Consider the following 23,724-nt stretch of genomic DNA (forward strand, 5'->3'; position numbering starts at 1 on the left):
CCTTATTCAGACCTTTTCTCTAATATTAGTAAAGATCAATGTTGGTCTCTCTATCTACCCCTTCACCCTGATTTCCATCTTCTCACTTAGTTCCATGCTTCTTTTATTTTCACCTTCTTTTGCACATTGGCCCAGGGCGTGCCCTGCGTCCCCAGTCTCTCATGGTTTTTACATGATCTTCCATTTTTCCTTTCCTTCTCTCCAGTTCTGGCAACAGCGAGCGGAAGCCCCCCGCCTACGTGTCCACCTCCTTCATTCCTATCCTAATCCACGCTGGGACTCTTCAGATTCCCCAAGCCCCGAGGCACCTCCCGGCCCCTGCGGACCCAGGCTGTCACTAAGCACAAGGGCGCCCGCAGGCCGTCTGGCTGTCGGGTCCCCTTCCTTGAGATAGAAACTTGTGTCGAACTACCTGGAGAAGGAATAAGCAATCACACCGACTCTTCCCAACTCCCGGGAGAGCACTGCCGCCCGCCCGCCTCCAGCCCAGCGCAGGGTGTGCGGTAGCCCCGACCGCGGGCGACTTCACCTGGTTTTGCCAGCCACCGTCTCCAGCCGGGACCACCAGCCGGGGCCGTGGAAACATCCTGGGAAGCGCTTTTGAATCTAAACGTCATCACAGGGCAGCGAGGGATTAACACTCCCCGGCTCCAGGGCTGGGCAGCAGCCCCCTGGCCGGGCCGAGGCCGGAGCCCCGTGCGCGGCACCGCCGATCTGCACTGCCCCCTCTGGCGGGACGCGCGGCCCGGCCGCCCCGCCGGCAACGGGGCCGGGGCCGCCCTGCTGCTGGGGCGCCGGGAGCCCCGACCCGACAGAGCTGCGCCCCCCTCCCGGCTGCCCCCGAGCCGGTGCAGGAGCTCCCGGCCTGATCCTGGCGGGGGACCCGGCTTCCCGCAGCCGGCCGGGTTTCGTGCGCCGGGGCGCCACCGGGACGCCCGCCCAGCCCACTCCTCCCTGTGCCACGTCCCGGTCGGCAACTTCACGCCAAGAGCCCTGCACCGACGTCGTCTGGCGCAGCTACCCTGGCTCCATCCCGCCCGCTCACCTCCCACCCCCGCCAGCACCCCGACACCCCGCCGGAGAAACTCGAAGGCAGCGATAGTCCCTGCAGCCCGCGGGCGGCCGGGCGGGTTCCATCCCACGGCAACCCTAACCCACCTCCTCCCAGGCACTCACCCCACCCACCCCAAACTTCTCGCAAACCCCTTCCCACTCCGCTGCTCTGACGCCAGCTCAGCCATGGGAAAAGCAGCCTTTCCCCGTGCCAGCAGCATCCCTGCAACTTTGGTAGCTCGAAGTACTCCTGCTCATCTCACAGCCTCTACGGACGGCCCCGGACCAGGGGAGAGGCCCATTCCTTGCTCTGCTCCTCTCACCTCTCCCTTTGTCCTCCCCCGTTCCGCCATCACCACGAAAAAGCACCAGGTGGCCAGCCCAACACTAAGGCAACAGTGCGGGACAGAGCGGCAGCAACACGGGCATCCCGCACCTCTGAAGTCACCCCGAAACTCTCGGGAAAGGGCTGGGTCTGCCCGTGCACGGCTGCCGACCGGACGAACCGCAGGGAGCGGCCTCCGAGTGCCGAAGCCCCCGGCCGGGGTCCAGCCTCGCCTCTGTCCTTGCGTGTCCCTTGCCGGTTCCTCCGCAGGTCCTCTTTTTAATATCCTCTCCACCCTTCAAAGCACACCCTGCCTCACAGAAAGGGAGAGGAGACCTTGGACAAAGGACAAGGCACTCGTTTCCTTACGATGCTCTCAAGCCAAACAGCCAAGCGATGTGCATTTCCCCTCGCCATTGGAAAGCGTCCCTGCTCCCCGTGTCGCTAGTGTCTGCCCTATTACCTGTTGCACCACTTTCTGTCTCGGACTATGGGGAAAGAGCCTGCCTGCCTGCTTTTGCACACCACAGCCCCATCAGGAGTTTATTCCTTAAAACACTCCGTCCTGGTTTCTTTCCTAAAAGGTGCAGGCAGCCAGAGCCCGAGCCCGCAGCGGAGGAGCGAGGAGATTTTCCCTAGTGGTACGAGCGGCCGCGGCCAGAGGGAAGCGGCGGCCGGTGCTGGCTGGGAGCAGGGAGAGCCGCGCTCGCTCTGCCTCCGCATTTCCCTGGGAACTTTCTATTCCGGAGTTAACTATTAACTGCAGGAAAGCAGGCAATTTTCTTCGGAATGCGAACTATTTCCTTTATCCAGCAGATAGATGTTTGGGGTGATTGATTAAAACAGAAATTGATATTAAAATATGTGTCGTAGAACACTTTCCCTGTAGTCACAGTCGCACGGCTACTGCCGCATGCAGGAACAGGCGTCCTGGGCAAGCAACGCACCGCGCTGCTGCCGAGGGTTTTCCTGGCTCGCCAAGAAATGTTTTAATTGTGAAATACATGCAGATATAGTTATAATAGCTCGCATTCGTACATTCTGAACAGTGCTGAGCGAAAGGGCACACGGAGGGCGCACAGCAGCACTCACGCGGGGGAAGAAACGCCGGGGGTCCCACCACAGAAGGGGGAGGTGTTGGGATAATGCTTGGTGCTCCCCTCGGGAGCAAAGGCGGGGGCGGGCGTCCAACGTGTCGGCAGGGTCGGTGGGTAAAGAGCAGAGATTCACGTATATAGAGACGGTGTAGAGCCAAACAAGTACTCTAGAACCATTTGTGGGGCACCAATTTGCTGCAAAGAGAGAAACAAGAAATTTTAAGAGGGAAGCCTGTAATTCTAGACTCGAGTTAGATAATACTTCAACACAGATTTAAGGTTGGAAGGGATGTGCGTCCGTTAAGGTACCCATAATCGTTCACTCCTTTTATGTGTAGCAGCACCTGCGCTCCTTGCTTAAGGGTCGCAGTCTGACACTGACGACGACTGTTACACCCCGGGAAACCGGGAAAAGTCCCGTTCCCGTTTATCCCGGCCCCACCATGTGTTGCTGCTCTCCCTCGGCCAGCCTCGTGCTAATTAACCTGTGCCCCTTTTAATTAAGAGAGGACTCTCTTGGCGGCGCCCCCTGCTCTGCCCGACGGCGCGCAGCCGCACCTCGCCCCTGCTGCCCCCCGAGGGGCTGGACCCCCAGGCAGCCCCGGCCCGGTCGCCAAGCCCGCCCCAAGCCCCTGGGCCGCCCGCCGACCCGCCCCATCGCCCGCAGGGGTGGCTGGCATGGGCACCTGCCCTTCTCGGCCCACTCGGCTCAGCCTCCTGACGATATTTTTCATGCTTCGGCCCCCTCCTTCCTCTCTCTGCCTATTCACACAAACACTTTTATCCAGAGAAAGGGAAATTTTCCGTTCTCTTTTGCTGCTTTTCCCCCTCTTTCCCGGGTTTGCCCCTCTCCCCCTTGCTCCCTTCCCTTCTGTTTCCTTGCTCCTCGCCCCCCCGCCGCAGTTTTGTTTGTCCCAAAGCCCGGCCGATCATCGCGGTGTATGAAGTTCTAACTGGTTTGTGTCAGGCAGCTCTCTCTAAGCAGTCTGGCGTGACGGATTAAACATCAACTAGTTAAATAAAAATTAATATCAACTGCCTCCTAACTTCTAATGTCATGTTGTTTATAACTAATGAACTGATTAGGGGATAAACACATCAGGAAGACATTTCTGCTTCCCTGCTCTTTCGAGAGAGATTTGCAGAATTCAAAGTAAATCTCCCAGAGTCCCTTCTGGGTTTCTCCCATACCAGTCTGGAGAGGGAGGACGGGGATTCCGTGGGGTTTGTTGGGGTAAGCTCGGAGGAATCTGATGCATGTGTCAGGGTTAGCTGGACTTATTTACACATCTCACCCAGGAAGCGTTTCAGCGCGGCTGCGAGCAGGGCTCGGGCTGCAGGGAGGTGAGGAACCGCTCCAGACAGATCTGGCGGCTGCTGCAGACCGGGCTGGAGACGTCGTCTGAGGCAAATACTCGTTGCTGCAATTATTGACTTTTAGTGTCTCTTTTTAATACTTAAAATGAAACTTATTTTTTCTTTGCTTGAAGAGGCAATCGATGATTTTTAAGTGATATGAAGGAAAGCGTTCCCTCCACCTTCCTTATTTTCAAAATTCTCCACTTTTCTGGGGCGTGCTTTTTGCCAGTCCGCGTTGTTAACATTTTCCTAAACACTTTAGAAAAAGAAACACATGCACACACATAACCCCCAACAGCCTCATCTTGGAGAGGTCCCAAGCTTTTAAATACTGTTTGCCCAGCACCGCCGGCTCTGACAAGACAATAATAACAGGGGAAGCTTTTTAAAACCAATTTAGCAAATGCAGAAATGTAATTTTAATGAAGAATCGATAGCAGAATGGTTCATTTTTCCTGGGACTCCTTGTTGGAGCTGAGACAGACTTTCAATCAATGGGGAGATAGAAAGGGGGGGTAGAAAGAGAGAAAGAAAAATATTCGTTCATTGATGTCTTTAGCACTGGGAATTTTTCTTCTTTTCTTCGCAGCTTTGTTCTATTTATTATTTTTTTATTTTCAGTCGCCAAGCCTTTACCAAAACGCGGTGGTAAGAGAAAGAAAAGAGACTAGTGGACAGATAAATGGAGGGATGGATGGATGGATGGATGGATGGATGGATGGACAATCTCTCAGAGGCAAAAAGCTAGGCGCTCACAGAGGCAGACTTCACAGGATTGCCTTCCGTCGCCTCCAAACTAAACAGTGGAATCCCCGTCCCCCGCCACCCCACCTAGAGTCTGCCCGGACCCCCGAGCTGAGAGCTGCCAGCTCCCGGGTGGGCTGCACCACCATCTAGACCAATCTCCCGCCCCGTCCCCGACGCGCTCCCCCCTCAGCCTGAGCCCACCGCCTCCCTTTTCAACTTGGAGGAAGTTCCTCCTCTGTCCCGCGTCCCTCTCTCCTTTGCCAGCCCCTCTCCGAGCGCATTTTTATGGTAATAAGACAACAAATTAATCTGCTGTTGCAACAAGACTTCCCTACAGGTAGCCAGCTTGAGGGAGGGGGGCAAGGGGAAGCAGATTCAAAGTCCAGGCATTGTCCCCCCTCCCGCAGGATCCCCGCGGGACCCCCCCAGCCCCTTTCCTCCCTGGCTGCACAGCCCTGGTAGACTGGAGCAGGTGAGTCCCTCTCCACTTTTATAAGCAGCAGCGCTGCATTTGCTTTGATTGTTATTTATTTTCCCCTCCTTTTAGCCTGTCCCGGCTCAGTAGAGCGGCATTTCTTTCTCTGTGGCTGGCTATTTTTTTATTTTTTTTTTTTTTGGTGGTGGTGGTGGTGCTCTGGTGTGTGTGTGTTGTTATCTAAACCGTTTAGTTTTGGGTGGTTGCGCCTAGATCTCGAAAGTCAGCGGGGGAAAGCAAGACACCCAAGCGGGGAGGAGGAAAGCGAAGAAAAGGCCGCGGCGGATCTACTGGCTTGCAGCCGTCCCGGGGAGACGGGCCATTAGGCAGAGGAGCCATGGCTCAGAGCTCAGGGAGAGCAGGTAAGGCGGGGGGGCGCTGAATATTCAGCAGGGAGGGATGAGACCGTCACCCCCAACTCCCTCCTTTGGCAGGAGGCAGCCTGCCTCTGCTCTCCTCCACACACACCCTCCTCGCCTCGCCAGATCTCCCTCTAACACTTGCTATCTCACCTGATAAATACCCTTTTCCTTACGGGTGCCCGCTCCAGTACCCCTCGAAAGGCCGAGTTCCCACCGTGTTTACCGTGGGAGCTTCGCAAGGACCCGCAGCGGAGCCCCCAGACGCGAGCGAGAGCCGGTCCGAGCCCCGGCCCCTTCCCTCCCGGCCCGGTCCTGCCGCCAGCGGCCCCGGGCGCTCCGCCTCGCCTCCCCCAGGCGCCCCGGGCGGCCGAGCCAGCCCCAGCCACCGGCCTTTGTCGATTTGCCCCAAACGCGGAGGTCCCTCCCGTCTGCAGAAAGTTCAGGGCATTGCTTAAACTCTTCCGCCAACGATTCCCTCCCCACCTCGGGAAACTTTGCTCGCTGTGCTGGCTCTGGATCTGCGTTGTGCCCGCCTCGGGCTCCTCGGGCAGCCCAGCGCCTTGCCCGGGCTCCGCGGGGCCGAAGCGCGGGGCTGCGGCGGGAGGGGGCCGGGACTGCGCCGCCCCCGAGCGGGGGCTGCCTCTGGGACCCCAAACCTGCCCCGCCGACGGACGCGTCTCCGGATCGCCCCCGTCTCCCAGTCAGCAATTTTATGATTTGCAAACAAAGCTTCAAACAAACCCCGCCGGAGAGGTTTTCCTCGGCGCTGCCGCTCGCGGTAAAAGCACAATTACGCGGTTTGGTTCCCTCAAATTAAGTATATAAGCAGAGCTTTTAATTTAGGGATTTTTGGAGGTAAAAGGACATAGAGGTTTAAAATGCAAACCTCACCGGCTGCCAGCACAGAGCCGTGCTGTTGCCCCGGCTGCCAGTCGTTTGCTGCAGGGGAGGGTTGGAAAAGAAAGGCTGCGGCGGGTGCCGGCAACCGAGGCTAGGAACCGGAGCTAGCAGCGCCGGTTTTCCTTTGTCATTTTTGATGGAGTCGCAGGGTGAAATATCCCCCACCTAGAGAGGGATTCAAGTGCACAAACAGAGAGACACGTATGGGAGACAAATAAAAATATTCGCCATTCAGAAAACAATATCTCTTCTGTCGATAGTTTTCCCGATATAAATGTATGTGCACCACCTCTGTAAATCTCAATATTAAACACGTTGTGTGTGAATATATATATATGCATATACACGTACAAGCTTATGTTTTCATAATCGAACCAATTAAATCTATTATATATGCTGTATACTATATATAAATATGACAAAGATTCACCAAAACGTAAAGGAAAATTACGAAGGCAACGAAAAAGGCCTCCTAAAAGAAAAGGCTACAGAGGCGCTTTTTTTGCTATTCTGCACCAAAAATCTTCTAAGCCAAAACTGAAAAAAAACCTTCAGAAAGTTTGCAAACCACTCTGTTCCTTTTCCCTTCTGTGTTTTTAAAGGATCTGCCGAAGTCCCTTTGCATCTGAGGTTTAAATAGGGAGATCAATAGAAAACAGTTGTAATGATCTAATTAATTATGGCAAAATTAAAAGCGAGTAGAAAATCAATCTCTGATGGTGTTGAAGATGGAATTAAATTGATAGTCCATCTGTTCACCTCCTAGACCGTATAAATATGCAACCCAAGGACGGAGCTAATGGGATCGAGCTGCCTGGGAGACTCTCTCATTCTCTCTCTCTTCTTTTTACTTCATTCCTTCCCGAAGTTCAGCCCCGCAGCCCCCGTGTTCCCGCTCGCAGCCCTCTGTTCACCCAGCATTTCCCCTCTCGCTGGAGACACGCAAAACGCTGCTTGTGTCGAGCAACTCAAACCGGCAGCAGCAGCCCGCAAATCTGAGGGTACAAAGCCGTGTGGTTGGGGGGGGGGGGGAGGAAAGAAAGCTGAGGAGACAGCGTTCAGTAAAAGCGTGCTCCCTATCGTGCTGTTTTTAAATCAAACGGACATGATGATGATGACGATGGCAACGGAGTAGTTTGAGGATGTTCTCCCTCCTTCTGAGCGTCTTTTTTACATTGGTCGTGGGTTCAGGAAAGTCAGCCGGATTTCTATAAAATACATGTGTGTTCTGTCAGGGAGAGGCGACACATTGAATTAGTTTTGTTTGTCCGGTTTTCCTGACTGTGAAGCTCTAAGAGCAGAGACACAACGGGAGGCCCTCAGTGCCGCCCTGTCCCAGCGCTGTCCCCCTTCCCCACACACGCCCTGTCCCCGCCGGGCCAGCTTTCCTCAAGTGGGCACTGGGCACTCCTGCGCCGGGCTGTCCTCGGGCTTCCACCCGCCTGCCCACCACGGTGACATTCTGCTGAACGACCAGCGCCACTTGAAAATAAAGGAGAATCGGTGTAATTGCTAAATTAGAGGCATAACTGTATCTGCCCGTTTAAAAAAAATAGTAATAAAGAAATACCCTCTTTCCCCATTTCCCCGGTAATTTGTAGGTGCTGAGCATACGCTAACATCAGGGAGAGCTAGGGCGAGCTGTCAGACTGGAGGAGTTTCCCTCCATCCCGGCTGCTTTTTAATTGTGAAAAATTAAAGCTAGGGGCTGCGGTTCCGTTGGAAAATAACCAATCAAACCGATGATATTATTGCCCGGGTTAGAGCTGCGTGGGGTGGGACGGTGGGGGAGGGTCGTTTAAATAAGTGAAGCCTAAATATAAATCAACTAAGACGGGGGGTCCCGGGCCCGGATCTAACCGCGTGTGCACACCCCCACTATGGGGGCGAAAAAAAATTGACCGTATCTCACCAAGTTGTGTCAATTTAGTTCTGCCAAACCCCGAGAGCCGACGGAGGGAGTCCCGCCGGCTTCGCCTGCCGCCCCCAGCGCCGCGCCGAGGCTGGAGCCGGTCCCGGAGCCCCGCGCAGGGCCGGAGCGGGGGAGAAGGGGAGGGGGGGAGGGCGGGTCGGGTCGGGCTCTGCCTGCGGGGACTTCCCTGACAAAGTTTGCCTTCCCCTCACACTTCCCCATCCGGCCAAAAAGAGTGCCCCGGGGGGCGAGGGGGGAGGGGGAGCAGCCCGCAGCACCAATCGGATTTATTAATTGATGTATTGAAAAGAGAGATTGATTGACATCTCCTAATGGAAATTACAGCCTCACTTTCCTGCTGCACGCTGCCCTCCCGGCTATCCCTTCATAAAGAAAGCCTTGACGCAAAAGGTAGATTTTCATTTAAAGTGCCCCGGTCCTCAATTTCACAGATTAGATACATTTTAAACACAGACACACATATTGCAAATTAGAAGCTAATTTAATTATAAATCAAAACTGGGCATAAATCTGCACTCACCACAAAGGATCCATTTAGCAGAATGCAACCACCTCCTCTAACCCTGGAAAACTGCCTTGCAGAAATAACACTACATATACATTGCCGAAGTTATGGATTGTGCACAGTTTAAAGACATCCACGGGAGATATTTTTCCCCACGCTGGGGGAGGGTAAAGCCCCGTGTGTCAGAAATCAGCCGTTCACATGGTGACAATTTCTCTTTCTCCTAGAGCAAGGAATTCTCCGACAAATAAAAGTTTGCATAGATGTAGAAGGTTGTAATTCTGAACTTACAGGCTGGGAGGGAGTCAGAAGAGGCAGATTTTTGAAGTCCAGCAGGTCAGGATCAACAACCATGCTCACACACGCACTCACGCACACACACACCCACAGAGCCGGGGCTCGTATTGATTGGTGACGTTTGGTTTGCAAACCTCAGAGAGGAGAGAAAGGAGGAAAGTACCAGGGTCCGAGTGAGGAGAAGGAAAGGCAAGCACTCGGGAACAACGCTTCACGCTCGGAAAACCCCTCTCCCTCTGTCCGTCCTCCATCCCGGATCCGCTCGTCCTCTCTCCTCACTGCGTGCCACTCTCCCGCGCCCGCACAGTTGCTCCCTGACTCCGCATCACTCCCGAGCTGCCCAGATGAGGCAGCCAGGGAAACTGGAAGGATTTGGTGTCGGCTCACAGTTCAGTCCTTCCCCGCCCCCTTCACCTTCCAGCTCCTCTCTATAAGTTAGAATTCTCCATTTCCCCCACCTTTCCTTTAATCTCTCTTTCTCTTCCTCCACTACGCTGAGAGACACCCCCCCCGCCCCCCCACTTCTTTCAGCACCTCCGTTTCCCCGCACACTTCATTCCTCTGCCTCTCCCTCTGTGTCTTCCTCCTCAGAGGCAGTAAACTCCGAGGCCATTAACAGCTGATGTTAAAGAGGCATGAGTCTTCCTGCCACTTTTTTTAATTAGGCGCCTAACTTGAGCTTTGGCGGCTCTCAGCCAGGGGAAGGGAAGGAGCGAGCCCCTCTTTGCGAATGGCACAGGAGGAGAGAGAGCTAAATTCGCCCGTTTTCCCGGCTTTCCCACAAAGAGGGGAAGGGGGAAGAAAGTTTCCCCACCAACTTACGACCACTTTCTCCTGAAGCCCTGCAGACTCGCGTCTTCCCCCCCGCCGCCGATTCAAGCACTGCTCCGCAAGCAGGACCCCCCGCGCCCGGCCGGGCAAGCCCCAGCCCTCACCTGCGGCTCTCGCACGGGGCGGAGGGGCCGCGCCAGGTCCTTTGTTGGTGCGTTTCCAGCCTTTGTTTAGCGGTGGAAACGAGCCTGCCTTCCCCGACCCAGCTCCCGGCGCATCCCATCGGACCGGAGAGCCGTCCGTGGCGGAGGGAAGCGGGGGGCAGAGGCAGGGCTCACAACAGGGCTTGGGAAGTGCTGCCAGAAACGCAGCAACTTTCTCCGGGGAGGTGGATTCTTGTGTGTATAGAAATTGTTCGGGCTCAGCTTGGCTGGGAAGGAAAAGAATATGGGAAGGAAGGCAGGAAGGAAGGCAGGAAGGAAGGCAGGAAGGAAGGAAGGAAGGAAGGCAGGCAGGAAGGAAGGAAGGAAGGAAGGCAGGAAGGCAGGCAGGAAGGAAGGAATTAGGAAGGAATTCGGAAGGAAGGAAGGAATCCGGAAGGAAGGAATCCGGAAGGAAGGAATTCGGAAGGAAGGAATTCGGAAGGAAGGAAGGAAGGAAGGAAGGAATTCGGAAGGAAGGAATTCGGAAGGAATTCGGAAGGAATTCGGAAGGAATTCGGAAGGAAGGAAGGAATTCGGAAGGAAGGAATTCGGAAGGAAGGAAGGAATTCGGAAGGAATTCGGAAGGAATTCGGAAGGAAGGAAGGAAGGAAGGAAGGAAGGAAGGAAGGAAGGAAGGAAGGAAGGAAGGAAGGAAGGAAGGAAGTCAGTCTCGAGGCATATCTATGGCTTTCTAAGGCATGTGTGAAGAAGTCTGCTTCCAACTTCCCCCGCCAGCCCTGCGGAGGGAGTGGAGCGAAGGGGTCGCCCCTCTCCCCGGCGGGTCTCTTTGTGCGATCATTTTTGGAGATGTGAATCCCAGGCAGTCATTACCACACTTTGGCCCCTCTGACTGCTGGAATTACCCTTTCTGGGGACTTTAATGGGCAAGCCATAGGGTTTTTCGCTGATCCGCAGCAGTTTTCGCTGCCTCCCCGTTTTTATGGGTGTATTATAGTTAGGGGTTATATAAATGTTTTTGCGTGTGATAACTGTAAATCCTAACATTTGCAAATCGCCCTGAGGCAAACTAACCTTGGACGGGCAGATAGAGGGAGGGAGGATCTCCCACTACTGCTGATTAAAAGGAGACTTTAATAAGCGTCTAATTCACTCATCGGGAGTTTTATGGAGAAATTAGAGGACAAAAAAAAAGACATCTCCAGCGTGGGGGGGAGGAGGCAATAGAGGGGGGCTCCCACCCCTCTACCCCAGCGGCAGCCCAGGGCAAAGGCAAGAGACAGCAGGGCCTTGCCAGTGGCACAGTCTCCTATCACGAAAGAGGCAGGGTTCACATCTGGGCCAGTTCGTTTTTGGGTCAGAGGAGCAGCACGAAACCCCCCTGCCCTCAGCCCGCTCCTCCGCTCCGGGGCAAAGAAATGAGCAGGCAGACAGACCACCGGAGGGGCTCTGAGACTGTGAGACAGACAAAAGGAGAGATCGGTGGCAGGAATTTTGTGGCGAGTGGGCGAAGCCGGCCCGCGGAGGCCGCCTCGACGGGAGACAGGTCTGGGGACCCCGCTTGCAGCGGGGGCTCCTCCAGTCCGCACTGGGTGCGAGGTTCGGGGGCAGGGATGGACCGAGACCCCAGCTCGGTGCTGGGAGCCGTGTGCCCCCTCCCTGCCTTCTTGCTTAGGGTGAGAGGGGGCAGGCTGGGGCGGCCTGTGCTGAGGCCGCCCCTGTTCCCATATGTCTGTGGCCCGGGAGGCTTGGAGACTCGCCCCAGCTCCGGCCGCCCCGGTGCGCTAAGAGGCGGCTTTGTTGCAGAAGTGTCTCTTCACATTGTTGGCTCTCCCCCCCCTTCACTCTTTCTTTCTTTCTTTTTTTTTTTTTCTCCTTTCCTTTTTATTCCTTTTTTTTTTTTTTCCTCAATGAGGCTGCAAAAGGTCTTCGGCTTGTCTCGTTTTTGTGGCAAACGCTCTCTTGTAAAGAGGAGAGGTTAAAGTGTCGGTGACTGAATAAAGAGCAGCACACGTGGGCTATTACCATTCAGGGCAAACAAATGCAGAGAAGGGAAAAGCCAGCAGCAGGCAGAGAGAGGGGGGAGCGCAGCCCCCCCGGTGCACACACGCACCCGCCCCGCTGGCAGGGCCCGGCCGCCGGCCTCCTCGCGGCCCCGGCATCCCCCAGACATGCAACCCACCCATGGCTCACAAAAGAGCTAGAGAAAGAGAGAGGGGGAGACATGAGGGGGTCTTAGATGGGAAAAAAAGAAAGTAGCTTTAGGGGGAATGTGCTGTGGAGTGTGAAATTGCAGCCCGTGGTGCTCCATATTGTACCAGAAGCTCTCCAAAAACTCATCCTCCAACGTGACCAGAGGTGCTTAGAGGGGGAGAGAGAGGGAGAGGGGAAGAGGGGCTCGGAGACACAGGGGGAGGGGAAGGATGGGGGTCTTTTATTCTTTTCGCGCCCTCTTTCTTATTAACTGTTCGTTTAAAACCTAACTTTATGTTTATTTGTTGAACTCGGCCACCAAGAGCAATCTCGGGTGTCCTGGGCAGAGCGGCTGGGGGAACGGGGAGGAGCAGATGGACGCTGGCTGCCTCCCTTAGCCCTGCTGGGCCCTACCCGGCCCTACGCGGCCCTCGGGAATCCTCTCACACAGCTTCGATCCTGTTTCCATATCCCCATGCTACTGCTCGGCACCTCCGCCCTGCCCCATCGCCCGCTCCCCTCCGGGATGATCAGACCACAGCACCGCTACAGAGAAAGTGTGGATACCCCTTTCATCTGGGCGCTTGTTGGCGAGAGGCGGGGAGAAATCTCAGGCCAGAAATCATCCTGTCCTCAGACAAAGCACCCCAAAAGTCGTCCGGGAATGTTTTATCAAAGCGTCCCCTTCCTTGAAGATCCCTCTGATGCTCACACACATGCCGACTCCTTCTGTTAAATGCTCGCATCTTTGTGGGGCCTTTTTATAATTTTTTCCCTCTTCATCTTTTCACAGACAGGGATTTTGCCACTGACTTTCTCACGAGAGGTTAAATTAGTTGACACAGAAACTATGTATCAGAAAAATACACATAGAAGGTCAGCATAGATTTATTCTGTGAATTCATAAATATGGTGCTGAGAACATTAAGGGTTGAGCTAAACCATCTCCAAACTACCAACATTTAGGCTGTAAGTGTTTGCACACTTGACAAGGGGAAGAAGACAGGCAGGGTGTGGAGCCGAGAACTTAGCAGCATCTCCATGTCGTACAGATATCGTACCTCCGCAGCATGCCCTCCTGCATCCTATGGCCATAGGTCGCGTTTAGCTGTTTTCCAGCGTAACTGGCTACAGACAACCCACAGAAAACAGGGAACCAACGTGGGTGCAAGTGCTGGCTCTGGAGCCGACTGCGATCACAGGCACAACCTTTTACTCCAGGCCTGAGCTCTCCGAGGGGCTCCCCTCGCTGCCCGACCCCTATTGTTCCTGAGCATAGCGCCCTTCCCAAGTGGGCAGCGGAGCAGGGGGAGCAGCTTCCAAGAGCAGTGTCTGTAGAGCCTGGCTGCCAGGGACAAGGCGAGGCGGCAAGTTAGCGAAGCCAAGGCAGCACGGCAGAACTCAAAGGACTTCGGAGGGAACCTGACAGGGCCCTCGAGGTTATGTGTATTGGAACCAAGGGTGGGAAACAGGATCAATGCAGAAGATTTCGACTTGATCAGCTGGACAAAGCCGGCTAATGAAGCAGATCGAAAGATGGCTATCACTACTATCAACTCACCCCAAAAGTTTATTTTTCTTAAAATTTCCGCAGGGAGGCGGCCGCCTCTTCTGAAGTGTAAATGTTTCTAGCTTGAGGGGGGGGGGGGGGGGGGAAGGCTGGGTTAAAGAAGAAGGGGGAGATCCTCAGATCCTCTTTGAGAAAAAGAAATAAAAGCAGGAGAGAAAAAAGGAAAAGGAAAGCAAAGAAATGAAAAAGAAAAGAAAACAAAAGAAAAGAAAAGAAAAGAAAAGAAAAGAAAAGAAAAGATTAATCTAAAGTGGGGCAGGGGAATAAGTACCCAGGGCTCGTGAAGTGGAATAGGTGTGAAACTATGGGAGCAGAAAGAGGACCGTGGTCTTGGCCTTGCCCGGTTCCTCGGGACACACGGCAGTGCCCGGGGCCGTGCGGGCAGGCCGGTATTTTTAATTTGGGTAGGCAGAAACTGTTCAGTGGATTTAAACGTTGACAAAGCAATACTTCCAGGAAGTCTGGTGTGGGAAGGGGCACCAGGTGATATTGTGGTATGTGTGGTGGAGGGAAGGGGACAGCTAGCGGACAGTCTTCCCTTCCCTTCCCTTCCCTTCCCTTCCCTTCCCTTCCCTTCCCTTCCCTTCCCTTCCCTTCCCTTCCCTTCCCTTCCCTTCGGAAGCTGTCTTGTTCTACCAGGCTCAGGGTTCCCCGGTTTTCTCGGGTTACCTCCGTGCCGTGGGATTCAGGCTTCGTGTCGCAGAGTGCTCATTTTGTGTATTTCTCGAGTCTGTTATTCCTGTCTTTCTTCTCAGTGATATGGGAAAACAGTCAGGAAACTAAGGCAAAAGACATTATCGGGAGATTTGGGATTCGCCGGCTGCCCCAGCCCACCACCAAGCTGTTATCTCCTCACCGTACAATCGGCAGCTACAAAGGCTCAGAGCATCTCTGAGAGAGGGTCCATGAACTCACCAAGTGTTAGTGCAGGCGCAGGGAGTTCCCTTCCACCGGGCATTGCCGGGGGCTCCCGCCCGCATCTCCCGCTCTGCCTTCGGGCTCGGCTGTGTGCCTAAGCGCGCCCCCAAGGGCGCGGGGCAATGGGGGCTGCCTGGGGCGGAAGGGAGGAAGAGCAGGGGTGGCTGCTGGAAGACGAGAAGTGACCTAGACCGGTCGGTGAGGGAGAGTTGTAACAGGGCCATTTCCAGCCACGGGCAACGCGGGAGGCGCCGAGTGGCGGGAAGGGCTCCCGGCAGCGGCGATAAGCAGGCTCCCGGCCCCGCCGCGAACAGGAGACTCTGCTGCCGGGGGGCTCGACAGCCACCGTTGTCCCACCAACAGATACACGCGGGCCGTGCCGGGCCGTGCCGGGCCGTGCCGGGGATCCCGGCGGGATCGCGGCGGCCCGGGCCCGCCGCCGGCCCTTCCCCGCTCTGCCAAGCGACCGGAGGGCTCCATCTAGAGGCCGCGGTGGGGAGCGCCGCCGCCCGCACCTGAGCCCCGGCCGCCCCCTCCGCCCCTGCGCGGGGCGGCCCCGCCGCGGCCGTGCCCGGAGCCCGAGGCGGGAACGCTGATAAGGGACCCGGCGGGTGGGCGGGAGGCGCTGCGGGCCCCGCGCGGGAGGGCGAGCTGCGGCCGGCGGGTCAGAGCCACGGCGCGTCCACGGTGAGCCGGGCACCCTGGTCCGGCAGCGGGGCAGCCCGCGGAAAGCAGTGGCCGCCCTCAGCCTGGCGTGAGGCGGCAGTCCCCCGGGAGGGACGGAGCAGCGCCTTTGCCTTCGCCAGGCGGGCGGCAGCGATCACCGGTCCTGAGCGGGCAGCGCAGAGCCCCCACTCCCGCGGAAAATTCGCCCTGTGCAGGAGTTGCTGCCAGGAACGGGCAGGGCCGCCTCAGCCGTGCCCTCCGCGCCTGTCCTCAGCGCAGCCCCGCAGTCACCGAGGACTCACTTCTATGTAACCCCGGTGGTGTAACAAAAAAATTTTATTTTCCAAATCATCCTTTTTTTTGCACACAAGGGAAAGACAGAGGGGAGAGAGAAAGATAAAACATCAGCTGAAGTGCCAAAATGATTTATGAGACAGTGGAAAATATTTCATAAAGATCTCTCAGACATTCTTTACTTAAAGCGGTTAGAAAAAAAAGGGGAGGGGGGGCTGTTTTGTGACAGATAAGCAGAGGGATGGGGAAGGATGAAGGAGGAAAAGAGAAGGAAGTACATTTCAGTTGATGGTAAACTCTCAAGTCTGAAAGTCAAAATTGAGCTCATAGAAATTTCTGTCTTCCCTTTTTGCCCCTGGTTATTACGCTAAGAAGGTGTTTCTTACTTGCTCTATATTGCTCTGCTAGGTCAAAGCCATGTCTTTTGGCAGTAGACTTATTAGTGAAATAATTTTAAAATCCCACGCTAGCATAAAAAAAAAAAAAAAAGAAAAAGAAAAAGAAAAAAAAAAGACGCAGCAGAGATGGGGAAAGTGTGAGATTGGATTTGTTGTTATATTCCCCAAATGCGTGTGAGGGAAAACTTTGCAATGACTGAAACGGGCCCTATCTCTCAGTTTAAAGAGGTGCAAGAAGCTCGCTTGCTCCTTCGTTCTCTCTCTGTCTCGTTCTTTCTTTCTTTCTCTCGGTCTGTCTGGCTTCTATTTATTTTTCTTTTTTTTTTTCCTTCGTTATACATTCCCCTCTTGATCTCTCTCTCCTCTGGCTGTCTCTCTCCTTTTTCTTTTCCTTCTTCTCTCTCCCTCACCTCCTTTCTTTCTTTCTCCCACACTAAGCCGCACACCACGGGAGCCTTGATGTGTATCGAATCCCCCTCCTGTGCCGCTTTACCCCGAGTAAAGTCTCCGGCACAAAAAAGCGGAGCGTGAGAAGGGAGATGAAACTAGCAAGGCGTGTGTGCTTGTGTTAAATAAGGGAGTTAAGGATCCTGAGCCGCAAGTGACAACAAAGCGGGGCTCACGTCCGTTCCCGCGGGCCGGGCAGGGGCGCCGCCGCCCCGCACACGCAGGGCCCGGGGCGCTCCGGAGCGCGCGGCCGGGGCTCCCCCGCCGCCGGGTCCCGCAGGCAACGGCCCCCCCCCGCGCCGAGCGCCGCCGGCCCGGCCCTCCTCTCTCTCCTCTCCTCTTCTCTCCTCTCCCCTCTCCTCTCCTCTCCTGGCCGCGCTCGGCTCGGCGCGCTGGCGAATCAGAGAGTGTCGGAATCTATTGCCTTTGTCTGACAAGTCATCCATCTCCGGGGAGGCGGGCGGGGGGCTGAGGGCGCTGCGGCTTTTAGAGAGACACACACCGGGAGCGGAGGCTCCAGTCTCCGGCCCCGGCTTCTCGCAAGCACTTCCCACCTCGGGCGAAAGTCCGCCGGGCGCCGGATCCGCCGCCCGGCCGAGAGGAGGGGTCGCGCCCGCCCGCCGCTCGCCGCTTTCCCGGGGATTGCTACTCTGCTTTGAACTTAAATGAACTAGCCCCGGACCGCGGGAGGAGGAGGAGGGAGAGCCGCGTCCTCCTGCGCCTTCTGCCGCCTGGCCGCCGGCCGCACCTTGCTCCGGCACCCCCTCCCCGCCGCCGGGGATGCTCTGAGCCCTCCCAGCCATGACACCCACCTGCCCCCCGGCGCCGCCAGTCCCTCGCTCCCACGGACTCTGCTGACTCCCCCAAGGCCGGCGCAACCCTCCCGCCCCCCGGAAAGTACTTCGCTGCCCGCTCTGCCGGGCAGGGGGCCCAGCGCATCCTGCCGCTCCCCTCCTCTCCTCTCCTCGTGTGCTTTTTTGTTTTGTTTTGTTTTCCTTTTTTTTTTTTTTTAAATTTTTTTCTCCCCTAAGTCTTGAAGTTGAGTTTTAGAGGCGACACGGCGGCTTCAGCCGATTTCTTCCCATTCCTTTGCCTCCCCATGGATATGCACTGCAAAGCAGACCCCTTCTCAGCAATGCACCGTGAGTACTGGAGCCCGGCTCCTTCCGCTGCTGTCCCTTTCTCATCCCTTCATTCTTCCTTCCCCAACCATCCTTCCTCACCTGATCCTCCTTCAGGTCCACCTTTCCACCCTGGCCGATAAACGGCTTAGAGAGGCGTTCAGAAGGCAGGACGGATACTGCCGGCCAGACCAGCAGAGCGAGGATGCCGGGCAGCCCTGGAGCCGAGGGGAGCAGAGCTCCGTGCCGGCACTGGGGCGGGGGCCAGGACCCCCAGTCCGAGGGCAGGGGACTGTGTGCGGCTGTGCCTGTGCTGCGTGCCCTGTGTGTGCCAAAGAAAGGCCCCTCTGAACCAGCTCTATCCTCCGCAAAAACACTTTCCCCATCGTCCCTCAGACAACAGGAGTTTATTCGGACTCGTGTCAGTCCCCGGGACGGGCCCTTTCTCTGCCCGTGCCCAGCCGGGCCGGGACTCCCCGCAACCCTCCGCGGCTTTAACCCCCCAGATTTCCCCGCGGTCCGATGCTGTTTGCTTTGACTTTGGATTTCAGTGGCAGGAGGGAAGACGCCAGTTTCAAATTAATGGCGGGTTAGTCGGTGGCTGTTCCGTGAGTCGTTTTGGTTTGGCGAAAGGTTGGACTGCGGGAAAAATAGGACAATTGTATGGTTGGGAGACGAAGTGGCTTTGGAGACTCCCAAGAAGCCACGATCCCTCCTGGTTTATTTACCAGATACCCGGTGTGAATTTTAAGTACATTCCTGGCACAGAGGAAAGGGCATTCGTGCTTTATTTTCAATTTTAAAAGGCTTTCTTAAGAGGGGGACGAAGGAAAGCGAAAAGCCCCCTTTACCAGGGACTGTAACCAGGAATTTCCAGTGATTTTAATTTAACCACAGGAGAGAAAATAATTCCGATATTTAAACTGAAGAAGAAAAAATACAAATAGAAAGCCGAGATTGAGAGTATGTTGCGTCAGGAAATGAATAATTAAGAGCAATTTGTAACTTTTGACACCGAAACTTTTGAGGACACGCCCTGCCCGCTGCATAAAACACACATCGAAAAGATAGAAAATGTAAATGCTTGAAGTTTAAAAAATCCCGATTTTGCCTTGAGAAGGAAGGGGCAGAAATATAAACCCATCACTAAATCCCCAAACGCAGATGTAGGTAACTGCCTTTTTGTTTCCTAATAATTGATTTCCAGAATACATTGCTTAAAATGTGAGGTTTAATTTCCGAAGAGCTTTAACAGCAAACAGTCCGTGCATTAGACATTATTTTTAGTTTTCAGCGGTGCGACCTGTTTTCAGATGCGATGTCAGTAATTCTGGCTCCAGTATGATCCAAAATGCCTCGAAAGAGGCATTTCACTGTCGCTGATTTTTTAAAAACCCCAGAGAGATTCCTGACCAATTTTTGGCTTCCGATTAGGGGAAAGAAAAAAAAAAAAACAAAAAAACCAAACCCAGAACAAAACAAAAAAACCCCACCAACATTTGATTCGTTGGCTAAAATGTATTTCTGGAGCTACAGACCTGGATATTATTAAGCAATTAAAACAGATGCGGGCGCAGGCTCCTGACACACAGACAGACAGACAGCAACACACGATTGGTACGACAGCGGCACGACTGGGTCTGTGCGGATACAGATGCCGGCACTTACAAGCAGAAAAATACACGTAAATATCTGACTGCTCCGATAGAAAGAATCTTAGAAAACCATGGGGCAGAGCAAAACAAACTCGTGTGAAAAATACCCGGACTGCAATAATTTGAATTATTAATTTTTAATCTTTTTGCATCTGCTGCCTTTTAATACTTTGTAATGCGAGTTATAATAGGTGCTTTGAATTATTTATCATGGAGTTGCCGAAGAAATTGCTATCCTGTAACTTTAGAGGCAACATGTGCAGAAGGGGTTCTGAACAAATGAAGGAAGAACACAACAATATATACCCGCGGGTTTTAGTAGAGGAAGATAAATATCCCCCGTCCCCTCTGAAACCCTAAATATGTTTTTAAAAATACTAACCAAAGAATGCAAAAAATAACCCCGGTTCACCGGGGAACGACGAGAAAGCCAGCCGGCGCCCCGGCCGATGGGGCTGGGAGGGGATGTGTGAAGGTGTTACTGAAGGGGTGGGGGAGATGGGAAAAACTCTATTTGTGCGAAAGGACTCGGATCGATCGCAGGGCAATGAGAGTTTCCACTAAGTTCAGAGCCAATAAGTCAGTGTCAGAAGCAGGAGAGAAAAAAACCCTCAACGAAAATACAAACAGATCATTTTTCAGCAAACTGCAAAACGAACTAAGATCTCTTGGCGAGGAAAATACAGAGGGTTAGGGTTGTATGAAAAGAAAGCTTTAATACAGAGTGCACTCCACAGCTATATCAGCTGGATATTCCGGAGACAGAGACGCTCAGGTAGCAGCGCCAGCGAAGCTGTACCGCCTGCGAGTGGGCATCTCCCCATGCCCGGGCAAAGGCGAGCTGCTCTCGGCTCTAACGTAGACGTTGGATTCACGACCAACTGTCTAGTCGCGTCCCAAAAGGAGACATTTCCCTTTATCCCTGTCACTCCGTTTCTCGTGCCCACGCTTAGCAGGTGCATAGTTATTTTTTTTTTTCCCCCCAAGTTATTTCTAGAAATGGAGAAAGACAGATCGGGGGGGGGAAAAGAGATCCTAGCAGTCCTATCTGAGAGAGAGCGGGCTTTTGCCTGGAAAGGGGGGAACAGATGAAAACAGATAATTTAAAGTCTCCCTGAATTAGGTTTTTGTGGTGGAACAAAAACCCGGAACCGTACGAGTCTGTTAATTTTTTTTTTCCTGGAAAATTTTTCCTGTAAAGATCGAAAGCTAATGAGAGAGAGGGTCCGCCTGTAAAGGAGCACCAGCCGCGGGTCTCAAAATATTTTCTTTCTCTCTCTCTCACTCCATTTCTTTCCCTTTTTCTCTGTGAGTCTTTTCAACTCGCATCCCAAAATAACGGTATAGGACTGCTTGCATGGGGGACATGCCGCGGGGTGAGGGAGGGCGGAGTTCGAGAGGAACTGTAATTGACAACGTGATAGAAAATCCTGGAAAGAAAATGAGAGAAAAAGCCCAGGAGTAAAGAGAAGGGGGTCTGCGGCAGAGTCTGCCCGGAGCCTCTACGAGGTCGAGCTCTGGAGTTTGGGAGTGCATTGCTACCCTGCTCTGGGGAGAGGAGCGGGCGCGGGCGCTGTTTCCATCTTCGGCCCATCACAATGGCCCTGAGAATCCACCGCTCCGTCATCCCGGTCGGGACCGCAGGAGGAGAGCGGCTCGGGGAGGGAAAGTGGCGTACGGGAAGGTGGAGGACAGTCTTCCCCCGGTTCGGGAAAATTCACTCTGCCTTCTCTTTCCATCTTTCCATCTTTCATCTTTTTTCTTTTTCTCTTCCATCTATCTTTCTTTCTTTCTTTCTTTCTTTCTTTCTTTCTTTCTTTCTTTCTTTCTTTCTTTCTTTCTTTCTTTCTTTCTTTCTTTCTTTCTTTTTCTTTTTCTTTTTCTTTTTCTTTTTCTTTCTGCTTCCATTTTTTCTTTTCTTTCTCTCTTTATGTTTCCTCATCCTTTTCTTTCTTGTTATCTCTCTCATTTTCTTATTCTCCCTCTTTTTTCCTTCTTCTTTCTCTCCTTCCCCCTTTTTATCTTCTCTCGCTTCCCCACGTCCTGTCCCCCACTCTCGACCCCCCGCCATCACCTCCATCCATCTGTAATGACCGGAGATTTTGCAGTACGAGTGGTAAAGAATCCACGACTAACGGTGTGTTTCTGGTGTGCGTGGGTTGTTGTGTGTTTTTTATTTCTCTTTCCCCAGCAGGGCACGGGGGTGTGAACCAGCTCGGGGGGGTGTTTGTGAACGGCAGGCCCCTACCTGACGTGGTGAGACAAAGGATAGTGGAGCTGGCTCACCAGGGGGTGCGACCCTGTGACATTTCCAGGCAGCTGCGGGTCAGCCACGGTTGTGTCAGCAAGATCCTGGGCAGGTAAGGAAAGAGGCAGCTCCTTCCCCTCCCCTGAGACTGCAACGCTGCATCCCTTCCCCGCTCCAGTATGACCTTCCGCCCTTCCCGCGGCACCGGGCTCTCCCCGCCACGACCCCGAGCGGCCCCAGCACCTTCGCACAGTGGGGACCCGCGGCTGAGCAGGGCCCCCTCCTCCAGCTGGCAAGGACGTGTTTCTCCCCCGCCTCCCCCCTTCTCTCACCGGCGGTGTTTGAAAACTCCTGGGAAGACAAAATAATTTGAGAAGGGTGGGCGGGAGGGCGGGAAAGAGAAGGGACGGGAGAAAGAAAACGAAAGAATGACCAAAAAACCCCAATCCAGCAACAACAAAAAAAACCCTAACTCACAACAATCCGTAAGCAGCCTCACCAAATACATGGGTAAATAAACAAACAACGGGGAAAATAAATAAATAAATAAATGCCCGCGGTAACCGGTCATCGCCAAATGCGGTGTGCAATATCCCTAGGGGTTACTCGGGGAGACCCGGAGCCCTGGCCCTGCCGTTTGAATGCGGAGCGGTGTGAGCGGGCGGCAGAGCCCCAGCCGCCGGGTGCGTACGGTATGCGCGCTGCCGTGCCTGGCGAAGGCCAGGACAGAAACGCTGCCGGCAGCAGAGCTAATGGCCAGCGGGGAGTGGGCTGGAGGTGCCCTGTACGAGCACCCGCTTTAGAGGGACGCCAGGCCGGGATAAACCGCTCTCTTGCACCCGCAGCCCGGCCAGCGCCCCGAGTCGGGAGCGGCCGGCTGGGAGATCCCGGCGGGGGAATGCGAGCCCGCCACTGCTCGTTCCCCACGCCCCCTCCCCGGCCGCCCGGCCCGATCCCGCGTTCGGCGGGCTTCACCTCCGAACGACGGGGAAGGTTTCTGTTTTATTTCCCGACCCCATGGCCTAAAAGAAGTGTGTGCGCATAAAGCCGGGGAAGGGGGAGGTAGCGCCCCTCACTTCTAGCACACACACACGCACACACACACACCAAAAAAAAAAAAAAAAGAGGGAAAAAAAAAAGGGGGAAATAAAACCCCAAAACGGAGAGCGAGCCCTAGAGAGGCGAAGGGATTGCCTTAGCCCCAGGTCAGGCCGCCTGGTGCCTCGCGGAGCCGCGACATGCACCTCCCGAGCGGCCGCGGCCCGACGCCGCGTACCCGCGGGCCGAAGCCGAGGTGGGGCACGGGGCAGGGGGCCGCGGGGCGCTCTGGGGGGCAGTCGGGCTCTGAGTGTTCGAGGACGGCGGAGCCATTCCTGACACGGCAGGTCACTGACCGTCTTTTGTGCAGGTATTACGAGACGGGAAGCATCAAGCCCGGCGTGATCGGAGGCTCCAAACCCAAAGTGGCCACCCCCAAAGTAGTGGATAAAATCGCCGAGTACAAGAGACAAAACCCGACAATGTTCGCCTGGGAGATCCGGGACAGGCTATTGGCCGAGGGCATCTGCGACAACGACACGGTCCCCAGCGTCTCCTCCATAAACAGGTAAGAGCAACCCCGCAGCTCGCGGCCCAGTCGCATCTTTACGGCCCTATAAAACCCCTTCCAACAGCGAGGACGGCCTAATCATTCCTCGGTCAGGGTAGATCCAGCCTTCTCCAGTCCCCTGCCAGCAGCGGAATCCGTGGGCATAGCCCGCCAGTCCCCGGCCCGGTCCAGCGGGCACTCCCCGGCTCCGCCGTGACTTCCGAGCTCAGTTCTGGGCAGCGGGACCGAAAACAGCTGCCCGTTCCGCCAGCGCCCGCAGCGAGCAGCGGGTGCGCGGATCTGTGCCGGGGCTCGCTGCCGCAGGGCCGCAGCGTGTGCCCGCCGCCTGGCCCGGGGGCAGCCGGGGGTCGGGGGAGCGCTGCTGCGAGAGCACCTGAGCTCCCGCCGAGCAGCCCGGCACTGCCACAAGCTTTGGGTGCTGTTCAGGCTGGAGGGGTAATGGGCTGAGGAGCCGGGGTTTCCCGTGTCTCTCGAACACCCCTACCGGGTGTAGATGACCTCCAGCCTTGCCAGGGTATTAGAGCTCTGAGCCGAAAGGCGGCCGTCATTTTCTGCCAAGCCGAGCTCATAGCCGCGAGCCGCTGAGCGCGAGAGGAAGGATTCCCTTGCACCCACTCCCC

The 23,724-nt window shown here is 55.0% G+C and overlaps 1 protein-coding gene across 10 annotated transcripts in view; it reads left to right on the forward strand.

The window, feature by feature from the left end:
* Positions 1 to 5,242: 5,242 nt before the first annotated feature.
* Positions 5,243 to 23,724, forward strand: part of PAX2 (paired box 2) — a 103,639-nt gene continuing 85,157 nt past the window's right edge. For 3 of the 10 annotated variants that reach the window (XM_032115531.1, XM_032115536.1, XM_032115535.1), the window contains exons 1-3: positions 16,923 to 17,613; positions 21,439 to 21,607; positions 22,904 to 23,101. In XM_032115531.1, the coding sequence (XP_031971422.1) occupies positions 17,571 to 17,613; positions 21,439 to 21,607; positions 22,904 to 23,101 (410 nt within the window). In that variant the 5' untranslated portion in view covers positions 16,923 to 17,570. Of the gene's footprint in view, positions 5,419 to 16,918; positions 17,614 to 21,438; positions 21,608 to 22,903; positions 23,102 to 23,724 lie in introns of those variants that run through there. The other 7 variants (XM_032115529.1, XM_032115527.1, XM_032115528.1 and 4 more) reach the window with 7 other exon arrangements.

The sequence above is a fragment of the Corvus moneduloides genome, chromosome 8, assembly GCF_009650955.1.
Source record: "Corvus moneduloides isolate bCorMon1 chromosome 8, bCorMon1.pri, whole genome shotgun sequence".
NCBI classification, from domain to species: domain Eukaryota; kingdom Metazoa; phylum Chordata; class Aves; order Passeriformes; family Corvidae; genus Corvus; species Corvus moneduloides.